General features: G+C 53.5%; 6 protein-coding genes across 6 annotated transcripts in view; 3 read left to right on the top strand and 3 right to left on the bottom strand.

Moving 5' to 3' along the window:
- Positions 1–950, bottom strand: part of GLOTRDRAFT_56765 (galactose-1-phosphate uridylyltransferase) — a 2,627-nt gene extending 1,677 nt beyond the window's left edge. The window contains exons 1-3 of the mRNA XM_007864834.1: positions 884–950; positions 402–826; positions 57–348 (exon numbers count right to left, since the gene is read on the bottom strand). Of these exons, the coding sequence (XP_007863025.1) occupies positions 57–348; positions 402–826; positions 884–920 (754 nt within the window). The 5' untranslated portion in view covers positions 921–950. The remainder of the gene's footprint in view (positions 1–56; positions 349–401; positions 827–883) is intronic.
- A 227-nt stretch (positions 951–1,177) lies between these two features.
- On the top strand, positions 1,178–4,666 carry GLOTRDRAFT_136900 (DNA repair helicase; the record flags this gene model as incomplete). The annotated part of the gene is made up of 19 exons (XM_007865201.1): positions 1,178–1,204; positions 1,263–1,293; positions 1,343–1,389; positions 1,443–1,520; positions 1,572–1,763; positions 1,821–1,940; positions 1,999–2,115; positions 2,175–2,298; positions 2,355–2,451; positions 2,513–2,622; positions 2,735–2,832; positions 2,908–3,002; positions 3,071–3,189; positions 3,240–3,309; positions 3,362–3,533; positions 3,604–3,789; positions 3,855–3,947; positions 3,998–4,285; positions 4,343–4,666. 19 exons carry the CDS (start codon positions 1,178–1,180, stop codon positions 4,664–4,666), a joined length of 2,388 nt encoding a protein of 795 aa, XP_007863392.1.
- Positions 4,667–7,192: 2,526 nt separating this feature from the next.
- On the top strand, positions 7,193–8,612 carry GLOTRDRAFT_136899 (uncharacterized protein; the record flags this gene model as incomplete). Its single annotated transcript, XM_007865200.1, has 8 exons — positions 7,193–7,532; positions 7,602–7,628; positions 7,679–7,750; positions 7,811–8,038; positions 8,090–8,113; positions 8,167–8,184; positions 8,249–8,295; positions 8,351–8,612. Exons 1-8 carry the CDS (start codon positions 7,227–7,229, stop codon positions 8,610–8,612), a joined length of 984 nt encoding a protein of 327 aa, XP_007863391.1. The 5' UTR covers positions 7,193–7,226.
- Positions 8,613–8,947: 335 nt separating this feature from the next.
- GLOTRDRAFT_136898 (Zn-dependent exopeptidase) lies at positions 8,948–10,887 on the bottom strand (the record flags this gene model as incomplete). The annotated part of the gene is made up of 10 exons (XM_007865199.1): positions 8,948–8,992; positions 9,047–9,108; positions 9,173–9,200; positions 9,256–9,309; positions 9,370–9,390; positions 9,442–9,523; positions 9,578–9,680; positions 9,746–9,984; positions 10,040–10,190; positions 10,245–10,887. The coding sequence occupies 10 exons, from the start codon at positions 10,885–10,887 to the stop codon at positions 8,948–8,950; spliced, it is 1,428 nt and encodes a 475-aa protein (XP_007863390.1).
- A 954-nt stretch (positions 10,888–11,841) lies between these two features.
- On the top strand, positions 11,842–12,963 carry GLOTRDRAFT_126613 (uncharacterized protein; the record flags this gene model as incomplete). Its single annotated transcript, XM_007865198.1, has 1 exon — positions 11,842–12,963. One exon carries the CDS (start codon positions 11,842–11,844, stop codon positions 12,961–12,963), a length of 1,122 nt encoding a protein of 373 aa, XP_007863389.1.
- Positions 12,964–13,296: 333 nt separating this feature from the next.
- Positions 13,297–16,650, bottom strand: GLOTRDRAFT_98810 (ATP-dependent metallopeptidase Hfl). Its single transcript, XM_007865197.1, has 10 exons — positions 16,153–16,650; positions 15,174–16,096; positions 14,731–15,095; positions 14,605–14,674; positions 14,403–14,550; positions 14,158–14,347; positions 14,023–14,102; positions 13,872–13,972; positions 13,753–13,819; positions 13,297–13,699 (listed from the first exon to the last, which is right to left on the bottom strand). The coding sequence occupies exons 1-10, from the start codon at positions 16,567–16,569 to the stop codon at positions 13,466–13,468; spliced, it is 2,595 nt and encodes an 864-aa protein (XP_007863388.1). The 5' UTR covers positions 16,570–16,650; the 3' UTR covers positions 13,297–13,465.
- Between the last annotated feature and the right edge of the window lie 65 nt (positions 16,651–16,715).

The following is a 16,715-nucleotide window of genomic DNA, read 5'->3' as shown; positions in this document are numbered from 1 at the left end:
ACACTCCATGGTCAGCGAATGGGGGGGGGGGGGGAAGGGCAGGGGGAGGGGCGCACGCATAGTCTCGAACGGCCACGTCGCCCACCAGGGCACGAGCGCGACCCAGTGCTCGTTCCGGAGCACGACGCGCCCCTCGGCCTCGGGCACGCCGAGCTCGTAGTGCGCGTACTCGCTGAGCAGGCACGGGCGGCCCCGCGGCCCGCGGGGCGCGCCCGACGTCGCGGGCGTCGTTTGCGCGTACGCGCGCATGTGCGCGAGCTCGGTCGCGGGGAGCGTCGGGATCGCGGAGAGGGACCAGACTTGGCCGTGCGGGTGCGGGTTCGAGCAGCCCATCATCGCGCCTTTGTTCTGGTGAAGAAGGGTGAGTTGGAGGGAGTGGGCGTAAAGAGTGCGAGGGTCACCTCGAAGATTTGGACGTATTTGACGTGTTCCTCCGCTCCGCGCTTCCTGTACACCCTTATCCACTCTTCGATGACGCGCTCGATCTCTGGCAGCTGCAATCGCGCCAGTGTTAGATCGTGCCGCGGGTGGAAAATCAGGACGTCGCAGCCGCCCTGCACCGGCTCGGTCGTCAAGAGTGGATGCGGGGCTGGGGGTGCGGCAGGCGCGGGTGGGGGGAGTATGGCCGCAAAGTCATTCTCAAAGACATAGGTGCTCTCGTACACCGGGTTCTTCTGCCCGCCCGAGCGGGAGTTACCCGGGCAGAGGTAGCATTGTGGGTCGTATTGAGGTAAATTGGGCGATGACGGCGGTTCTACCTGGCCGAGCCAGGGACGCTTTGTTCGGTGCGGAGAGACAAGAATGTGCTCGCCCGTCAGCGGGTTGTCTGCCAAACAAAAGTACGTTAAATCCCCTCCGACAAATAAAATACAGAAAAACATACAGCGGCGGTGAGGATGGGTGGTAGGATCGAACTCCATCGGCGCCGGAGGCGTATCGGATGGTCGTCGAGCGCAGGACGCGAATTCCAGTCTGCGCACTCGAGACGCGATAAATGCATATGGGTGACTTCATCTCGATCGTCCGAGATCAGTTTGCCCTCGGGCCGGATCTCCGGCGGTCCGCCGTCGGCAATGTCCAGTCTGATCGAGATTTGTTTGTGACCCGAGACGGTCACGGTGTGGCGCTCTTTGCTCTTGCGCTTGCTCTCTGCTTTGTATCGTTTTCTGTTTATGCAATGAAATTCTTTATTGACAACCTACCTGTACGCGCATACCGCAAGAATACCCTCGGAAATTCATGTTCTCACTCTGTGCCTTCAGATAATTTTCCCTTATGACCGCATCTACCCTGGTCTGTGTGTAACTAAACATGACAAGGATTATGCTGAACTTCGCTGTAGAACAGTATGCATACATGTGCGACCTCAAGAGGACACTTGACGCAACTGTATATTCAAACGTTCTTGCTGACAAGCCGGGGATGTCTAATGTGCTTTACAGGGTCATTGCGTACTCGAGATGCCTTCAGGAACAGGAAAGACTGTATCCCTGCTCTCCCTGATTGTATCATACCAGCAAGTACTGATCAAACCAATATGTCTGTCTCCGCTATGCTGAGTTCTGTGGCAGTTCTACCCTGCACGGCGGAAACTCATCTACTGCTCACGTACCGTGCCCGAGATCGAGAAGGCCCTGTCAGAGTTGAAGCGACTTATGGACTACCGAATAGCATGCGCAGAGACGGAAGAGGACAAGAGAAAGGAGAGGAGCTTCACCGGACTGGGCCTTACTAGCCGGAAGAATCTCTGCATTCACCCCGAGGTACGCGTCTACTTCGAGTTGCGAGAAGGCGATATGATTAGTGGGGTGTTGTGCTAGGTCTCGAAAGAGAAGAAGGGGAAAGTCGTGGATGCCCGCTGTAGAGACTTGACCAACTCGGCCGTCTGTGAGAAGGGGAGGGCAAACCCAGGCTCCGTGGAGCTGTGCGATTTCCATGAGGTGAGTACCTGCTTCGATATTGACAGGGACATCACTGTAACATGATTCATGATTATAGAAACTAGGCGAGAAAGAGCCTGGCAACCTCATCCCAACAGGCATCTATACGCTCGCCGACGTACTACAGTACGGTAGGGAGAACGGCACATGTCCTTATTTCACTGTCCGACGAATGGCAAGTGCGGGACGGCTTTCGATACTGTAGATCAGTTTTTGACATATGCCTCGTCGTAGATGCCCTTTGTGGACGTCATTATCTACTCTTTCCACTACCTCCTGGATCCGAAGGTCGCAGAACAGGTATCGAAGGAGATGTCGAAAGACGCGATCGTCGTCTTTGACGAGGCGCACAACATCGGTAAGTGTCTTAAGCGACCACATACGGTCTTCATGGCTTCATATTGACGTCTCCAGATAACGTTTGTATTGAATCTCTGAGCGTGGACCTCACTCGTCCCATGCTCGACTCAGCTGTCCGGAGCGTGACCAAGCTCGGTGAGAAGATCGACGAGTACGCGCGATCCTCCACTCCCTCCGTTGTTTCATTTGCGTCTGCTCACGGCTTCCGCCAGGATCAAACGCACAGACGCCTCAAAACTCCAGGACGAGTACGCCAAGCTCGTGGAAGGTTTGCAAGAAGCCTCCGACGCGCGCGACGAAGACGCCTTCATGGCAAATCCCGGTGCGTTCTCCACTGACTCGGGGCCTTTCAATTATACTCAATCTGAACATACTCTCCCCTCACGGCTCCGCGCACGTTATCCTACCTTGATCTTCCTGCCGATTGTCCGCAGTTCTCCCGGACGATCTCCTGAAAGAAGCAATCCCTGGGAACATCCGAAAGGCTGAGCACTTCGTGGCGTTCTTAAAGCGGTTCGTGGAATATCTGAAGGTGGGCAGTGGGATCGTCAGGCACTTCGTTTGCATTATGCTGACATGGTGACATTGCAATACATCAATATCGAAGACTAGAATGCGGGTGTTGCACGTGGTTGCCGAGACGCCGCTGTCGTTCTTGCAGCACCTGAAAGATATCACGTATATTGAGCGGCGCCCTCTCCGGTGGGACGACTTCGTTTATATCTTGTTCTTGGAATAGATGGTCTGACGGCGCACGTGAACTCTGATAGATTTTGCGCGGAGAGGTTGCAGTCTTTGGTTAGGACTTTGGAAATAACACGAGTGGACGAGTTTTCCGCCCTTCAGAAGGTGGCCTCGTTTGCAACTTTGGTAGCCACATATGAAAAAGGTATGTCTCCTGACTACTCAAATACCCTGATGCGGGCTGAATACGTGTAGGTTTCCTCCTTATTCTCGAACCTTTTGAGACAGAAAACGCGACAGTGCCCAACCCGATCTTCCACTTTGTGTGAGCACTACACCCAAGACTTATCCTTACGCCGGCTTATGAATGGACACAGGTGCCTGGACCCTGCCATCGCTATTAAGCCAGTCTTCGAGCGGTTTAGCAGTGTGGTGATCACGTCGGGGACCATCTCTCCGCTGGACATGTATCCGAAGATGTTGCAGTTCACTCCGGTGGTACAAGAAACTTACCCCATGACACTGACGCGGAATGCATTTCTGCCTTTGGTAAGCATTCCTCATGGCGCCTTCCGGTGCTGGACTCTCATGACGCTCAATCTGCTCCGTTCGTCCCTAGATTATCACCCGTGGCAGTGATCAAGTCGCCATCAGTTCTCGCTTCGAAGTTCGTAATGACCCAGCGGTAGTCCGGAATTTCGGTAGTATACTCGTGGAGTACTCGAAGATTGTACCGGATGGTATCGTCGCTTTCTTCCCAAGTTATTTATACATGGAATCTATCGTGGCTGCTTGGAACGACATGGTGGGTCCTTTCTTCTCCGAACGTATTCCGTCATCAGCAGCGGTGTTGATCACCCCTTTCTTTAGGGAATATTGAACGAAGTGTGGAAACACAAGCTGATATTCGTGGAGACCCCGGACGCCAACGAGACTAGCATCGCGTTGGAGAATTACAGACGGGTGAGTGAACTGGTGCGCTTGATTGACTGTATCTTCTCATGATCATTTAGGCTTGCAATAACGGCCGTGGCGCGGTCCTGCTTTCCGTCGCGCGAGGCAAAGTCGCCGAAGGAATCGATTTTGACCATAATTACGGAAGAGCTGTCATCATGTTTGGCGTTCCGTATCAATATACGGAAAGCCGTATCCTCAAGGCCCGTCTCGAATACCTGCGCGACGCTTACCGGATACGTGAATCCGAGTTCCTGGGATTTGATGCCATTCGTAACGCCGCTCAGTGTGTGGGACGCGTCCTGCGTGGTAAAACCGACTGGGGTCTCATGGTCTTTGCCGATAAGGTGCATCTTGTCTTCCCGCGTGAGCTATCACGAGACGTCCTGACATTATCCCTATAGCGCTTCGCGAGGGCTGACAAGCGGTCAAAATTGCCACGCTGGATTCAACAGTATATCACCGAGACAACATCAAACCTATCAACTGATATGGCATTGACGCTCTCGAAGCTCTTCATGCGGACCATCTCACAGAATCCCAACGAGAATCAGACGGGAGTCTCCCTGTGGACACTGGAGGACATTGAGAAAGCTCAAGCTAAGCAGAAGGAGATGGCTCTCCTGGAGGCAGAACAACAGCGAGACGAACCAATGGACGAAGATGATGAGTACGGAGACGGGGGATTCGATGACCGGATTCTAGGTGAAATCAATCTGGATATCTAATGCGTATAGTTGTACAAGTAGTAATACAGTAGGTCCGCGGCGGATAATAGGTAGTATGTACAGTCGGTAATATGGTACGCTTGTGTGTCGTCGTGAATAGTCGTCAATGGTCATGCATATCATGTCATGCTCCTCTGCATGATGAACATTTATCTGGGGACTGCCCAGACACATGGTTCGTCAGAAGACTGCTTCAAGGAACACATAATCGACTAACCTCCGCTGTTACACGACGTTCGGGCTGCCTGCGCGAGTAGAAGAAAACCTTAGCTCATTTCAAATCTGGACATGGGACAGACGCACTGATAATACCGGCGGCAAGTGCATGGACGGCTCGGTGTTCCACAATTCACCGGATGAGCAGTGCTCAAGGCACAGTCACGCTCACCACAGTCAATGTACTCGTCCCCCGTGAAGGTTAGGTGACCACAGTTGGTAGACTTGACGAAACGGAGGATTCGATGACACATTTCGCGAGAGCTGCCAGCTGATCTATCATTCGCATCCCTCTTGGTTCTCAATGCAGAGGGAATCTCACCACTTCTTTGGCCTCGGCGGTGGACGGACTTTGCTTGACTGATCGAGATGCAGTAGCAGTCCGTACCTGTGGCACTATATGCGGTGCAGCATCGCAGATTAGCTTCCGTCTCTTCTCAAAAGCGTCACATCAACAGATAATGGATACTCACCTTCGACACAATAAGGAGAGAGGAAGGGAACAGGGGCGTCTTTCGTTATCCCCACCTCAATTTAAGACAAGGGGACCAAGATATCCACCGAATCCGATTATTCATTTCATGCGCGTACAAGATCCATCCAGTTGTTCCAATCTGCATGTATGTAAAGGAGCAAATTTTCTTCGCGCCATCTTCCTGTCAAGGAGACTGGCTTCGAATGCTGGCGTGGGTCGGAGTGGCTATAAGCAGGTGGCCTTGTAATCAGCATGGCGCACTGTCTAGAGGGAACCGAAGGAACAGAAGAGTCTATACCTCATTCATTCGTTTGATTTACTATCGATTCACGCATGGCTCAAGTCAGACTCTGCTGGTTCCGCTTTATCTCGATTACTTGGCGCGGTTACAATAGGACCTGGAGCATTCGAGAGCTTGTCGGGACCGATCCGCCCAGTGCCAGCTAAATATTCCGCGAGTACGCGCCATACACAGGCAGGTTGTGGGATGGAGCAATTCTTAGCCGCTGACAAACAGCCACGAACCCGTGCAGCGTATGCCAGGTGATCAACTCAGTGATAACCCTTCCAGAATATATGAGCGCATCCATCGACTTCTTTCATGTGTTCCTTCTGACTCTCATACTGCGGCATTATCGGCCAACAGAAGAATCTTAGGCATATGGGAGTTTCTACTCGCTGCAGTCTCAGAGGGACAGCAGTGGAGGCGAAGATGGGTAGTGGATAAGTCTCAGGTTCGAGGGTCTACGTAAATTGCAGCAACTGACCTAACCTGTACAAAACGAGGCTTTGAGAGCATCCCAGCTGAATTCCAATGGAACGCTCGACCGCGGACTTCATATCACCGTGGGATTCGCATTACTGCCGTCATGTATCTGGTGAATGGTGCTTCATTCTTGAGATCTAGATGACGGATCAACTTGAGATGAGATTTCACTACGATCCCCGAAGCAGGGAGGAGCGTTCTCGAAGACTAAGACCATCCGGCGTCAACGTCGAGGAGACACTCAGACACCGTGCAAGTCCGCCTGGTCTTTCACACGTGCACGTCGCACCTGATGACCTTATGGACAAATGAGAGCCCAGCAAAGCCGTTTTCTCTCCGAAGACTTGAAGAGCTTTCAATAAGGTTCATGAATCTGAGGACGCGATCTAAGCTTAACCGTCACGCTGATCTCGATAGGGTTACATTGCAACCGCGCACCCCGCTTTAATGCCTGGCAAATGAGTATCTCATCTTATCACACGTTCAACGAGGTAGAACGACTCACGTACTGCAATGTATGAAATGCATGCTGGAGCAGGCTGCAGGCAGTCGCTGAGTTCTGAGAACGCGGACGACAGAAAAGGCGTAGATTGGTCGAAGCATTATAGAAGATACCCCATTACTAAAGAAAAGGGATTGGTTACAGGGTGGTAGGCACATTCCACTAAGAGATAGGAGCATATAGCGGCGCTCATGACCCGCAATAACAAGTCAAATGGACAAGGAAGACCGGCAGTCAGGAGACTCGCGATGGCATCGCGGAATGCGGCGTCAAAGGCTAGGTTCCCAGGTCCTACTTGGTCCCATCCAATATAAGTACTACGCCCGTAATTGAAACACAGAAACGTTCGCACACTCTATGGCCGTTCTTGTCGAAATCGAGCAGGCAATTAGCAGTTAGTGTACGACCCACACCGAGGGCGTGAAGGTCGTAGTTTAAGACGCTCGCGGGTACATACGTGACGGCGAACTTGTGATCCCTGTGACCCACCGTCACGTGTGGGGTTTCGGGCTTCTCTTTGTGGCAATTGCCTATCGAGTTCCCACTTGCCTCCAGATAGCTCCCATCATATCTCCGCATACCAGTCCGACGTCCAGCGTATATGGCGTCTTCACTAGAGTCCACAGGGACAGTCGCTAAGAGCAGTCGTAAGCGTCGTCGCAACGACACCAGTCACGACGAAAGTACGATGACCACTGAAGCGCCGGGCGCACCTTCTACTGCTGCTATCCCTTCTTCTGCTGCTACTGCCGATAGCCCAGTGAAGAAGAAGCGGAGGGCCGCTACTGGTACCTCAGCGAAGAAGGATGAAAAGGTGACTGTTGCCATTCCGCCTTGGTCAGACATTCCGGAATGGAAGACGGACAAATGTCCTCTTTTAGAGATGCCTGTAGAGATACTGGACAGGGTACGCATGCCAGTGGATCCTTATTTCATTCAGAGGTGCACCTCTTGAACGTTACTTTGGTACTCGCAGATCTTCTCACCCGAGAGCGGTTTACGAGTATGTACGTCTCTACATCCCTCGTCATTCCGTCCTCATCCCCTTCGTAGCTCCAGGACCATCTGGCCTTGTCGGGCACATGCCGTGCGATAAGGAAAGCGTACACTGAGCAAGTCTGGAAGGTAGGTCTATCTTGGTTCGCTACGTCTACCATACGTCTGAGCTGAGAACCTCGTCTCCAGGCCCTCGCCTCATACAGCACGCATTACGGCGAGCGAGCCATCGTGAACCGTATATTTTCTACGGCTTGGCTCGCGAGAAACGAGCCTCAGCCTGCGACTGATGAAGCTCCTGGCCAAGAGTCATCATCCCGGGACCAGCAGAGCCCCAAGAAGGGCAAATCAAAGGCGGTCATGACGCATAAAGACCTGGTGGTCCAAATGGTTAACTATAGTCAACCGCTGTCCACGGTTAGTCCTACGGAGTTTTGCGCTATACAGAGACTGATCGGTGCCGGGTAGACGGAAGCCAAGGCTAAGTATAAGGTAAGCGGAACGATCGCACCTTCGTCCCATGTCTAACTGAATGCATCCTTTAGCTCACTGATAAGGAGCTTGTGAGTCAAGGTTTCATAGATGAAGCTCCGTTCTCCCTCCTCACTTGTCTGCTCGCCGCTTTAGTTGACACTTCCCTTCGGCACGAAGCGGAATCCGTACAGGCGCAACGGGTAAGTCGCGGCATGGCTCCGGTGATGCCTCGGGCACTCAAGCGTCAGGCACCAGTCCTCCGATCAGGTCATTCAAAGATGCTCGTGTCTATGCGCTCGCGATGCGAGTACACGGCGGCCCCTTTGGCCACGAAGCGCACCTGAAGAAGCTTGCCGAGAGGAGTGCCAAGACCAAGGCTACCAAGACGAAGAACGGCACCCTGCCTGTTAAGAAGCCAAAGCCTGACCTCAGCCTGGCGATGATGTTCAGCGTGTTCATGTCGTCGCTGTACAACGACGAATACGATACCGAGGACTACGTTTACGACGATTACTAGCGTTCAGTGGTTGTGCGCAACCCCGGCCCAACTCGACAGTTGGCTTACTTCTTGATTCAACTCAGCGGTGTATGATAGCTTTCCTTCCGCTTCTCAGAGCCGTCTATCTTATCATGTAGCAATACTGTCGTCCATCTTTGTACCATGTCAAACCTTGCACATTAAGAATGCTGATTTATCTAATGCGACAGACAGACCAATAATAGATGATGTACTAATGCAATACTGCATGGGCGATTTCCGATACAAAATGTTGCTATATTCGCTTGGCAAAGTCGTTCAAAAACAGGATACACCGGTAACATGGTTGGCCGCGGCTGGTTCGCTCACTCAATTTACTCAGGCAGATCGAACCCAGCAGCCGTGAGCAGCGTCGCGAACTGGATGTAGGGATCAGTAGCCCGCCGTATCGCTAGGTGATTACAAATACCTACCTGTACTTTGGCGATCGACTTGAGCTGCTCGAAGTCATACCCCTCGCGCTCGCTCAGGTCACCTGCCATATTAAAGTAGTTGGTCAGGGAAAAAGCTGGAGACGTCTAATAGCGCCCGTCACGTACCGCTGTTGTGGTACATCGGGTCTATGATCTGAGGAATCATGGTGAATCAACGGCGAACTCGCAAGGCACGTCTGGATACGTACCGGCCCGGCCCGCTCAAATACTTGAGTTGAAGGGAAACCCTGCTCATGGAAGGACTAGCAAAAGTTATCGTGATGGTGAGAATACGTCCTGCTCCGATCCCCCATAAATCTTACTTGATGATCACTGCAGCATGCCTGGGATGTTCATCAGAGACAAGCCGCTGGTCCCGTCTGGACCAGACGTACCGGGGTTAAGCCCACTTGCAGTTCTGGGCTGTATATCGCCGACAAATTCGCCACCAGTTGGCTCACCTCAGGGGTGCCAATCCTGACAGTGTCTATAGCATCAGGGTCCAATCTATAGAACAATGTGTAGCCTTACAAATCGGGGAGGCCTAATTGGGCTGGCTCTCCAGGCGCGTGGTATGCCAGCATGTCGGCTTGGACCATCAAAGTCAAGTTTGTGCCCGCTTCCCGCATCTCACCTGCAAATAAAATGCAGTCAAGAATAAGCCATATCCGGTGCAATGGAAGTCTCGAGTCCACTCACGAGCATACGCCTTGGAGCCCAGTAGACCCTGCTCCTCCCCGGAAAACGCAACTAGCTCCACGTTACTCCTGAACGTGATACCTTTCCTTGCGATCGTCCTGGCAATCGCGAGGAGCGCGACCGTGCCGGAGCCATCATCGTCCCCTCCAGGGGCGCGCGTGCTCCCAAAGGACCCACGGCTGTCATAATGAGCGCTCAGGAGGACCGTGGCAGTGGTGTTGACTGTCGAAGGGTAACGGCTGGGTAGGAATTCTAGTCAAGGCCACAGAAAAGAGGTGAAGGGAAGGACATTACCAGACGACGTTAGGAGCAAAGCCCGCGAGGAAGGGTCTCAGTTCACAGGTCGCCCCAGTGTCTTCGAAACGGTCGGACAGCCAGGCAGCGGCCGTGCGGACGCCCGAGGAGAAGGAGTGGCGGGAAATGATGCCCGATTTTCCGTCCTCGCCTACACGATTTCATCAGCTTTTTTCTCGTAGGGTAAGTGGATAGTGAGCCTGACCCGTGAGGAAGCGGATATCATTCTTCATCTGGGGAACGGAGATATTCGACACGATTGCGGCCACCGTTGGGTCAAACTTGACCGAGTCAAGGAGCGCTCGAACCCTCTGGACGGCATCAGAGGGGACGGGTACGTAGGTAATGGGCTCCTTGAGAAGCAAGGTCGATTTCCAGAATGGCGGGATAATAGTGTCGATGACTTTGGCAGCATCGGCGGGGAGAGACAACAGGGCAGATGGACCGCTGCGGTACATCACATCGTAATGCGTGATGGGAGGTCCCAATACTTGTTCGCGCTCCCCCGCGAAGTCATACGCAGAGTACGCGGTGCCCAAAGTTGAGATCTTGGTTAGGAGCTCCTCCAGCTGGAGGTCGAAGCCGCCAGAGGGGGACTTCAAGGAGTCGTCGATAGCTTGCTCCTCAATCCATACCAGTTGCGCCATATCCTTGCTTGCTGGTACTATCGTCCCAGACGGAAGTGAATCGGTTACCAATTCCAAGCAAGAGGGGTCGGGGCGGAAGATGCTACGTCCCGAAAAGCTGCCATAATAGCTTTGAGACAAGCAGGGCTGGCCACTGAGTAGGGAGGGATCGAAGGCAGTAATCAGGAGGGTCGCTAGACCGAGCCCAGCGTTGGCGACCATGACGAGCGGATAAGGCTGGGAATGGCGGGGAGGCGTCGGACTCGTAGACGTGCACCATTCTTGGACGGGCCGGCGACAGCCGAAGGTGTCTTAGATAAGATAAGAAACGACCTTTGCTCGACGTTCGCAGGCTGCCACAGAGGATATTTGAACGCCCAGATGAGGCTGCAAACCAACATCGGACGACACAACCTGAGATCAGCGCATAAGGAAGGAGCAGTACCATATCCGGCGAGTGGATGATGGGAGAAGGTCAGGTGTGTTAAGCGCCCGCTTACCCCATTTGTCCAATACGCGAGGATACCCAAAACGCAGAATAATCTGGAGGTGAGGTGGGGGTGAAAAGTAATTCATTAGCATGATGGACAAGCCTCGAGAGCTTGAGATTGCACGAGGAAGTTTGGGCCATTCTAGGGTGACCTCTGGCCCAACGCAAAATATTCACAAGTCCATGAGGGCGACGAGTTAGAATTCGCCTCGGACTACCATACATGGAAGACGATGCTCTCAGAGTCGAACGTACAGACGAGAAGGGTTCGCCTACTAATTAATTTCAAGTTACATGCGGCGATGAAGACACGCGCTCACAGAAACGAGGAGCGAGACACCGGCTACATTGCACCAGAGACTGCCGATTGAGTCACTGCAGTTGATGAGCGCGGTTGCAAGGGAATAGGCATTTGAACTGCCCACCTTACCATTCTCATCGTCCCATCCAAGCGCACTCGACCGTAGTGGCGCAATCTTGCTCTCACGAGTAGACAAAGCACTGAGCACAGATCGCGCCGTCCAAGCGGCGAAGAACTAAGAACAATGCGTCGGCGGCACGTTCCGAGGTCACGGTCTGTGCGCGTCGCCAGAATCAGACTTTCAGCCACAGACGCATCGACCGTATAAAGGCCAACAGCGGCGCGACTTACCTTCCACTGCCACCACTTGAGCCACCTCTTTATCATGCACACATCCACTCTCCGCAGGAAGTCCCCTGATTCTGACGACGGCACATGTGGAGGCTCTCCACGTTCGCAGGCATCATCCTTCCCTTCGGAACCGGCTGTGGCATCCCAAGCGTCTGCGATAATCGGCATCACCAGCTCTGAGGAGCGTGCAACACAAATTAACGCAAACCCAAGCGATACCTCGGGCGCGCGCGAGGGCGGGAATGAACGCAGGCTATGGACTGTGGCGGGTGGAGGCGATGACACGTCTCCGTCGACTAAGAGACGCAAACTAGTCCACAAAGCGGACAAGCAGGCGGCCTACGACACGCTATCTACACCAACAGTAAGTCAAGCTCAATCATTATCAATGGTGAACATAGTGAGACGAGAGCATTACCAGCGCATTACCGCAAACAATGCCGCAGCGGCTCTACGGATGTATGGATTCGACCTGGGCAATCTGGACGGAATCGGCAACGAGGACAAAGTCGAGAGAATACCTGAGGCACGAGACCCATGCTGGATCTCGTGTTTATGCGCTGACATCAGATCGCAGGATGTCACCATGTCGGATGAAGAAGACAGTGCTTCGCAGTACAGCTGCGACAGTCTCTCCGACGAGGAGGTCTCCTTCCACATGTTCGACGGTGATGTAGAGGTGCCGGAGGACACCGAAGACGAGGACATCACCCTGCCGAGGGACATAGACTGGTACGCGCTAGTCGGGGACGCCGAAGGTGATCTGAACATCACCGTGGCGAGCGATGCCAGCGGGGTAGAGGTCGTTACCCTCGTGTTCGGCGAAGACGTGCCCACGGTCACGATCACCCGCCCAGACGAACCCGAGGACCCGTGGATCGCATGCCGGAACTGCGTGAACTGGCGATACGCACAGAACCCGCGATCCCTGCTAACACCAGGGGCATACATTGTGGGCGACGAATTGCCGAAAGAAATCGAGGATGATACCGGAGATGATCTGGATGAGGTGGAGGGGGACTACATCCTCGAGGAGTTCTTGCGGACGCTCGAGGAGGAGCTCAGGCAGGGTGCGGCTGAGGAACCCCGGGATCCAGAGCACGCCAGCGGTCGTGAAGGGGCAGTGATACGGGATATATGCGACGACTACGACTAGTCGCATGGGACCGTCGGTCTGGCGTTGTTCTGCGAGCGCCGTTCAAGCTGATAGCCTTATTGTTGTAAATCTAATGCCTTTGTAAAACATGCAGTTCTTTCTCTTGCTTGATTCTCCACTCACAGTGACTTCGCCGCTGATATTCGCCCGCGATTACAAGGTACTGGGCAGGGGAAAAAAGCAACACCCTTGACTGTGGAAGACAACGAGCTTTGTCCGCACAAGGTCCTTCGCGCTCGCGATCAAAACGACATGCATTGGGTATGGTGAAGCGGGCACGCGAGCACGTGCCTGGATACGCGTCTGATTTAAGATTTTGTGGCGTCGACGCGTTCGAAGTGTGCGGTAAAGTCTAATCGTAAGCAAGACTGAATTGAGATAGATTGCTTAGTATTAGCGCCTCGCGGCATTTACACAATTCTACGCAGGAAACCATATGTACATCTCACAAAGCATAATACTCAGCCAATGAGAACGCCAAAATACACTCATTCTCCCCATGCTATGACTCCTGCGGTTGCGTACTGGGCGCAGCCGGTGCAGGCGTAGGTATCCGGTCATGCCCCGCTACGCTCGCGATCGCTCCTGATACGCTGCTATCCGAGCTCTCGTTCTTGTCTAACCGTTCTAGATCCTCCTGCATCACCTCCTTGATATCCCGGATTTTTTCGCCCCGCAGGACTTTCTTGACTTCTTCGAGATCAAGAGTCTCGTACTCTATCAAGGCGTGGGCGAGCTGGGCAAGGTATAGTCAGCTATCCGTAAACATAAGCGAGAGAATTGAAGTACCCTGTGCAGTTCGTCCTCTTTGCTCTTCAGAAGCTTGGCGACTCGGGCTTCACCAGCCTTCAGGAGGCTGTAGAGCGGACGTTAGGTTCATCACCCACGACAGCAATGTCTGCACTTACTTCCGGATCTCGTCCTCGATCTCCTCCCTCCTATGCGGGCTAATAGCCTCTTCACGGTCGCTGTAGTATACAGGCCCAACCTTCTGAGAGTAACCGAAATTCTGAGCAGACAGATTAGCATCCAGTAGTACAGTCTTGCCGCCTCACTCACCTTCACCATACGGGAAGCAGTGCTGGTTGCGTGCCGCAAGTCACTCGAAGCACCACTGGTGACATTCTCCGGGCCAAAGACTAATCCAACGTTAATACCTCTCATATCGATGTAAATGTTGACCGAGAAACGTACTCAATTCTTCCGCAACACGTCCTCCGAAGCACACGTCAATCTCCGCGAGGTACTCCTTCAGAGAGACGCTATGCCGATCGTCCTCGGGCAACTGCGAGGTCACACCCAAAGCATGTCCCCTAGGCACACACGTAACCTTGTGCAGCGGCATGGCACCCTCAGTGTACAGCGCGACCAGGGCATGGCCACCCTAATCGCAGAGAACTATTAATACGGGAAACGTAAGTGGATAGTCATGAGCTTGCCTCATGGTAAGCCGTGAGCTTCTTGACATTATCGTTGATATACGAGCTCTTGCGTTCGGCACCCATGATGATCCTGTCCTTGGCCCATTCGAGATGCCTCGCAGTCACCTCTTTAGCGTGTTCCTTCGAAGCCTGGATGGCAGCTTGGCTAATAAGGAACATAATAAGCAGTATTGCATTTGAACAAAACGGGTTCACGTACTTGACCATATTCTGCAAATCAGCACCAGAGAATCCAGGAGTGCCACGAGCCAATATAGTGAGATCGACCTCTGCGTTGCAGATTCAGATTAGCACCGTACCCTGACTGATAGCACATCCAACTTACCAGGCGAAGTCACGATCCCCTTCATATGATGCTTCAGAATCTGAACACGACCCCTCACATCCGGCAACGGTACCGCCACAATCCTATCGAACCGACCAGGCCGCACGAGCGCGGGATCAAGAGCCTCCAAGAAGTTCGTGGCAGCAATCACTACAACGCCCTCACCCTGCTCGAACCCGTCCATCTCGACGAGCAGCTGGTTAAGCGTCTGTTTCATGTAAGCCGAGTCGCGTGCATTACGCTTGGATCCGATGGCATCCAGTTCGTCGATGAAGATGATTGAAGGGGCCTTTTTCCGTGCTGCGGCGAAGAGCTCGCGGACGCGCTTGGCACCAACGCCCACAAACATCTCATCGAATTCAGAACTAGGTGGTCGTGCTCGTCAGCCAAGGATACGAAACGCTCACAGTCGATGACGGAGATGGAATAGAACATGTACTCACCCGCTAGCAAACAAGAACGGTACGCCTGCCTCTCCAGCAACCGCCCGAGCCAACATAGTCTTACCGGTACCAGGCTGTCCCGTCAAGAGGATACCTCTCGGTAACTTCCCTCCGAGTGAAGCAAATGCCGTCGGATCCTTTAAAAACTCCACAACATCAAACAGCTCCTCCTTCGCCTCATCCACGCCATGAACGTCGCTGAACTTGTATGTTTTACCCTGCTGTGGCTGGAACTCCGCCTGGCGCGGGCCGGCCTTCAGTAGGCCCGAGTTCTCAAGCAGGATCGAGAGTATGACGAGGAAGAAGAAGCCGATGAAGAGGGTCGAGACGACGAAGCGAATGATGCGCGGTACCCAGGAGCCCTTGGGCTCTTGCACTATGACGCTGATAGGGTTGCTGGGACCGCCGACGCCGCCAGGAAGAGGACCACCCGTTGCAACAGTGCCGGCAGCAGTGTTTGCGCTGCTTCCTTTCCCGAAGATCGAACCAAGAGACAGTCCAGACGAAGCTGACGTAACTGGTGCGGCAGGTTTCTGAGCAGCAGCAGCCAGTGCGGCAGCGAGCGGATCAGGACTCGGTGCAGCAGGATTCGCGCCGGATAGAACTTCCTTGGCCAACAGAGAAGATCTACTCAATGATGCAGCCTCTGTGAGACCGGATATCCCTTGTGAGCGTGCGCCATTGATCGAGCTGTCCGCAACCTGTGACGATGCACTGGCCTGAGCCGATCCCAAAGATGATGATGCTTCTGCGGCTTGACCTTGTGACTGAATGGGAGCTGCCACCCCAGGATGATGTTCCTTTATGAGGCGTTCTCTCTTTGAGACCGCAGCCGGCAACGCATCGCCAGCACCGAGGTAATTCAGACAGTAAAGATAGAGCTGAAATGCGCGATCGCTTGTCAATAGAGGACTCTTGGGATCCTGCATTTGCAATGTGAGTCATCTACTGAAGATGATATCAAAACATGCACACTCACGAATTCGCACATCCTCTCCCATCTTGCCGTGACCAGTTCATATCCCTGCCTTGTGCCGGAGTTGACCAGGGCTTCGAATAAAGCCAGTTGCTTCTCCACATCATGCGGTCTCTGGTTTGCCTCGACTTCAAGTAGAGTGATGGACGCCACCACATTCGGTGGCGGGTGGGGACCGTCCGAGCCGACGAGGGACCTTAGAGATATTGAACGCCGTAACGAGGTTGACAAACCGATATTAAATACACATGGCGAAGGAGCGTTTACTGTGGTAGGGCGAAAAGGTGTACGAGGAATGGTGGCATTACGGAACACGGTTTGTCGGCTGGGAAAGGAGGAGAATGGGCGAGCGTGTGCGAGTATTGACGAGGCTGGTCGACGACATGGGCTCCGAAGAGCACACGCCAGCGAAAGATTCATGCCAGCGACTAAGTGTTGGCACAAGTCAAGCGTAGAGCGAGCGCATGCAGGTTGGGGACTGTAGAAAGCGCTAAGTCCCGCGTTCCGTCTTACGCAGCGCCGGCAGCAATTTCACTCAGCCCTCGGTTACGTAAGGTCCTATTGGC

The sequence above is a fragment of the Gloeophyllum trabeum genome, assembly GCF_000344685.1.
Source record: "Gloeophyllum trabeum ATCC 11539 unplaced genomic scaffold GLOTRscaffold_00003, whole genome shotgun sequence".
NCBI classification, from domain to species: Eukaryota; Fungi; Basidiomycota; class Agaricomycetes; order Gloeophyllales; family Gloeophyllaceae; genus Gloeophyllum; species Gloeophyllum trabeum.
Note: the sequence above shows the minus strand (reverse complement) of the source record. Positions and strands in the feature narration are given on the sequence as shown.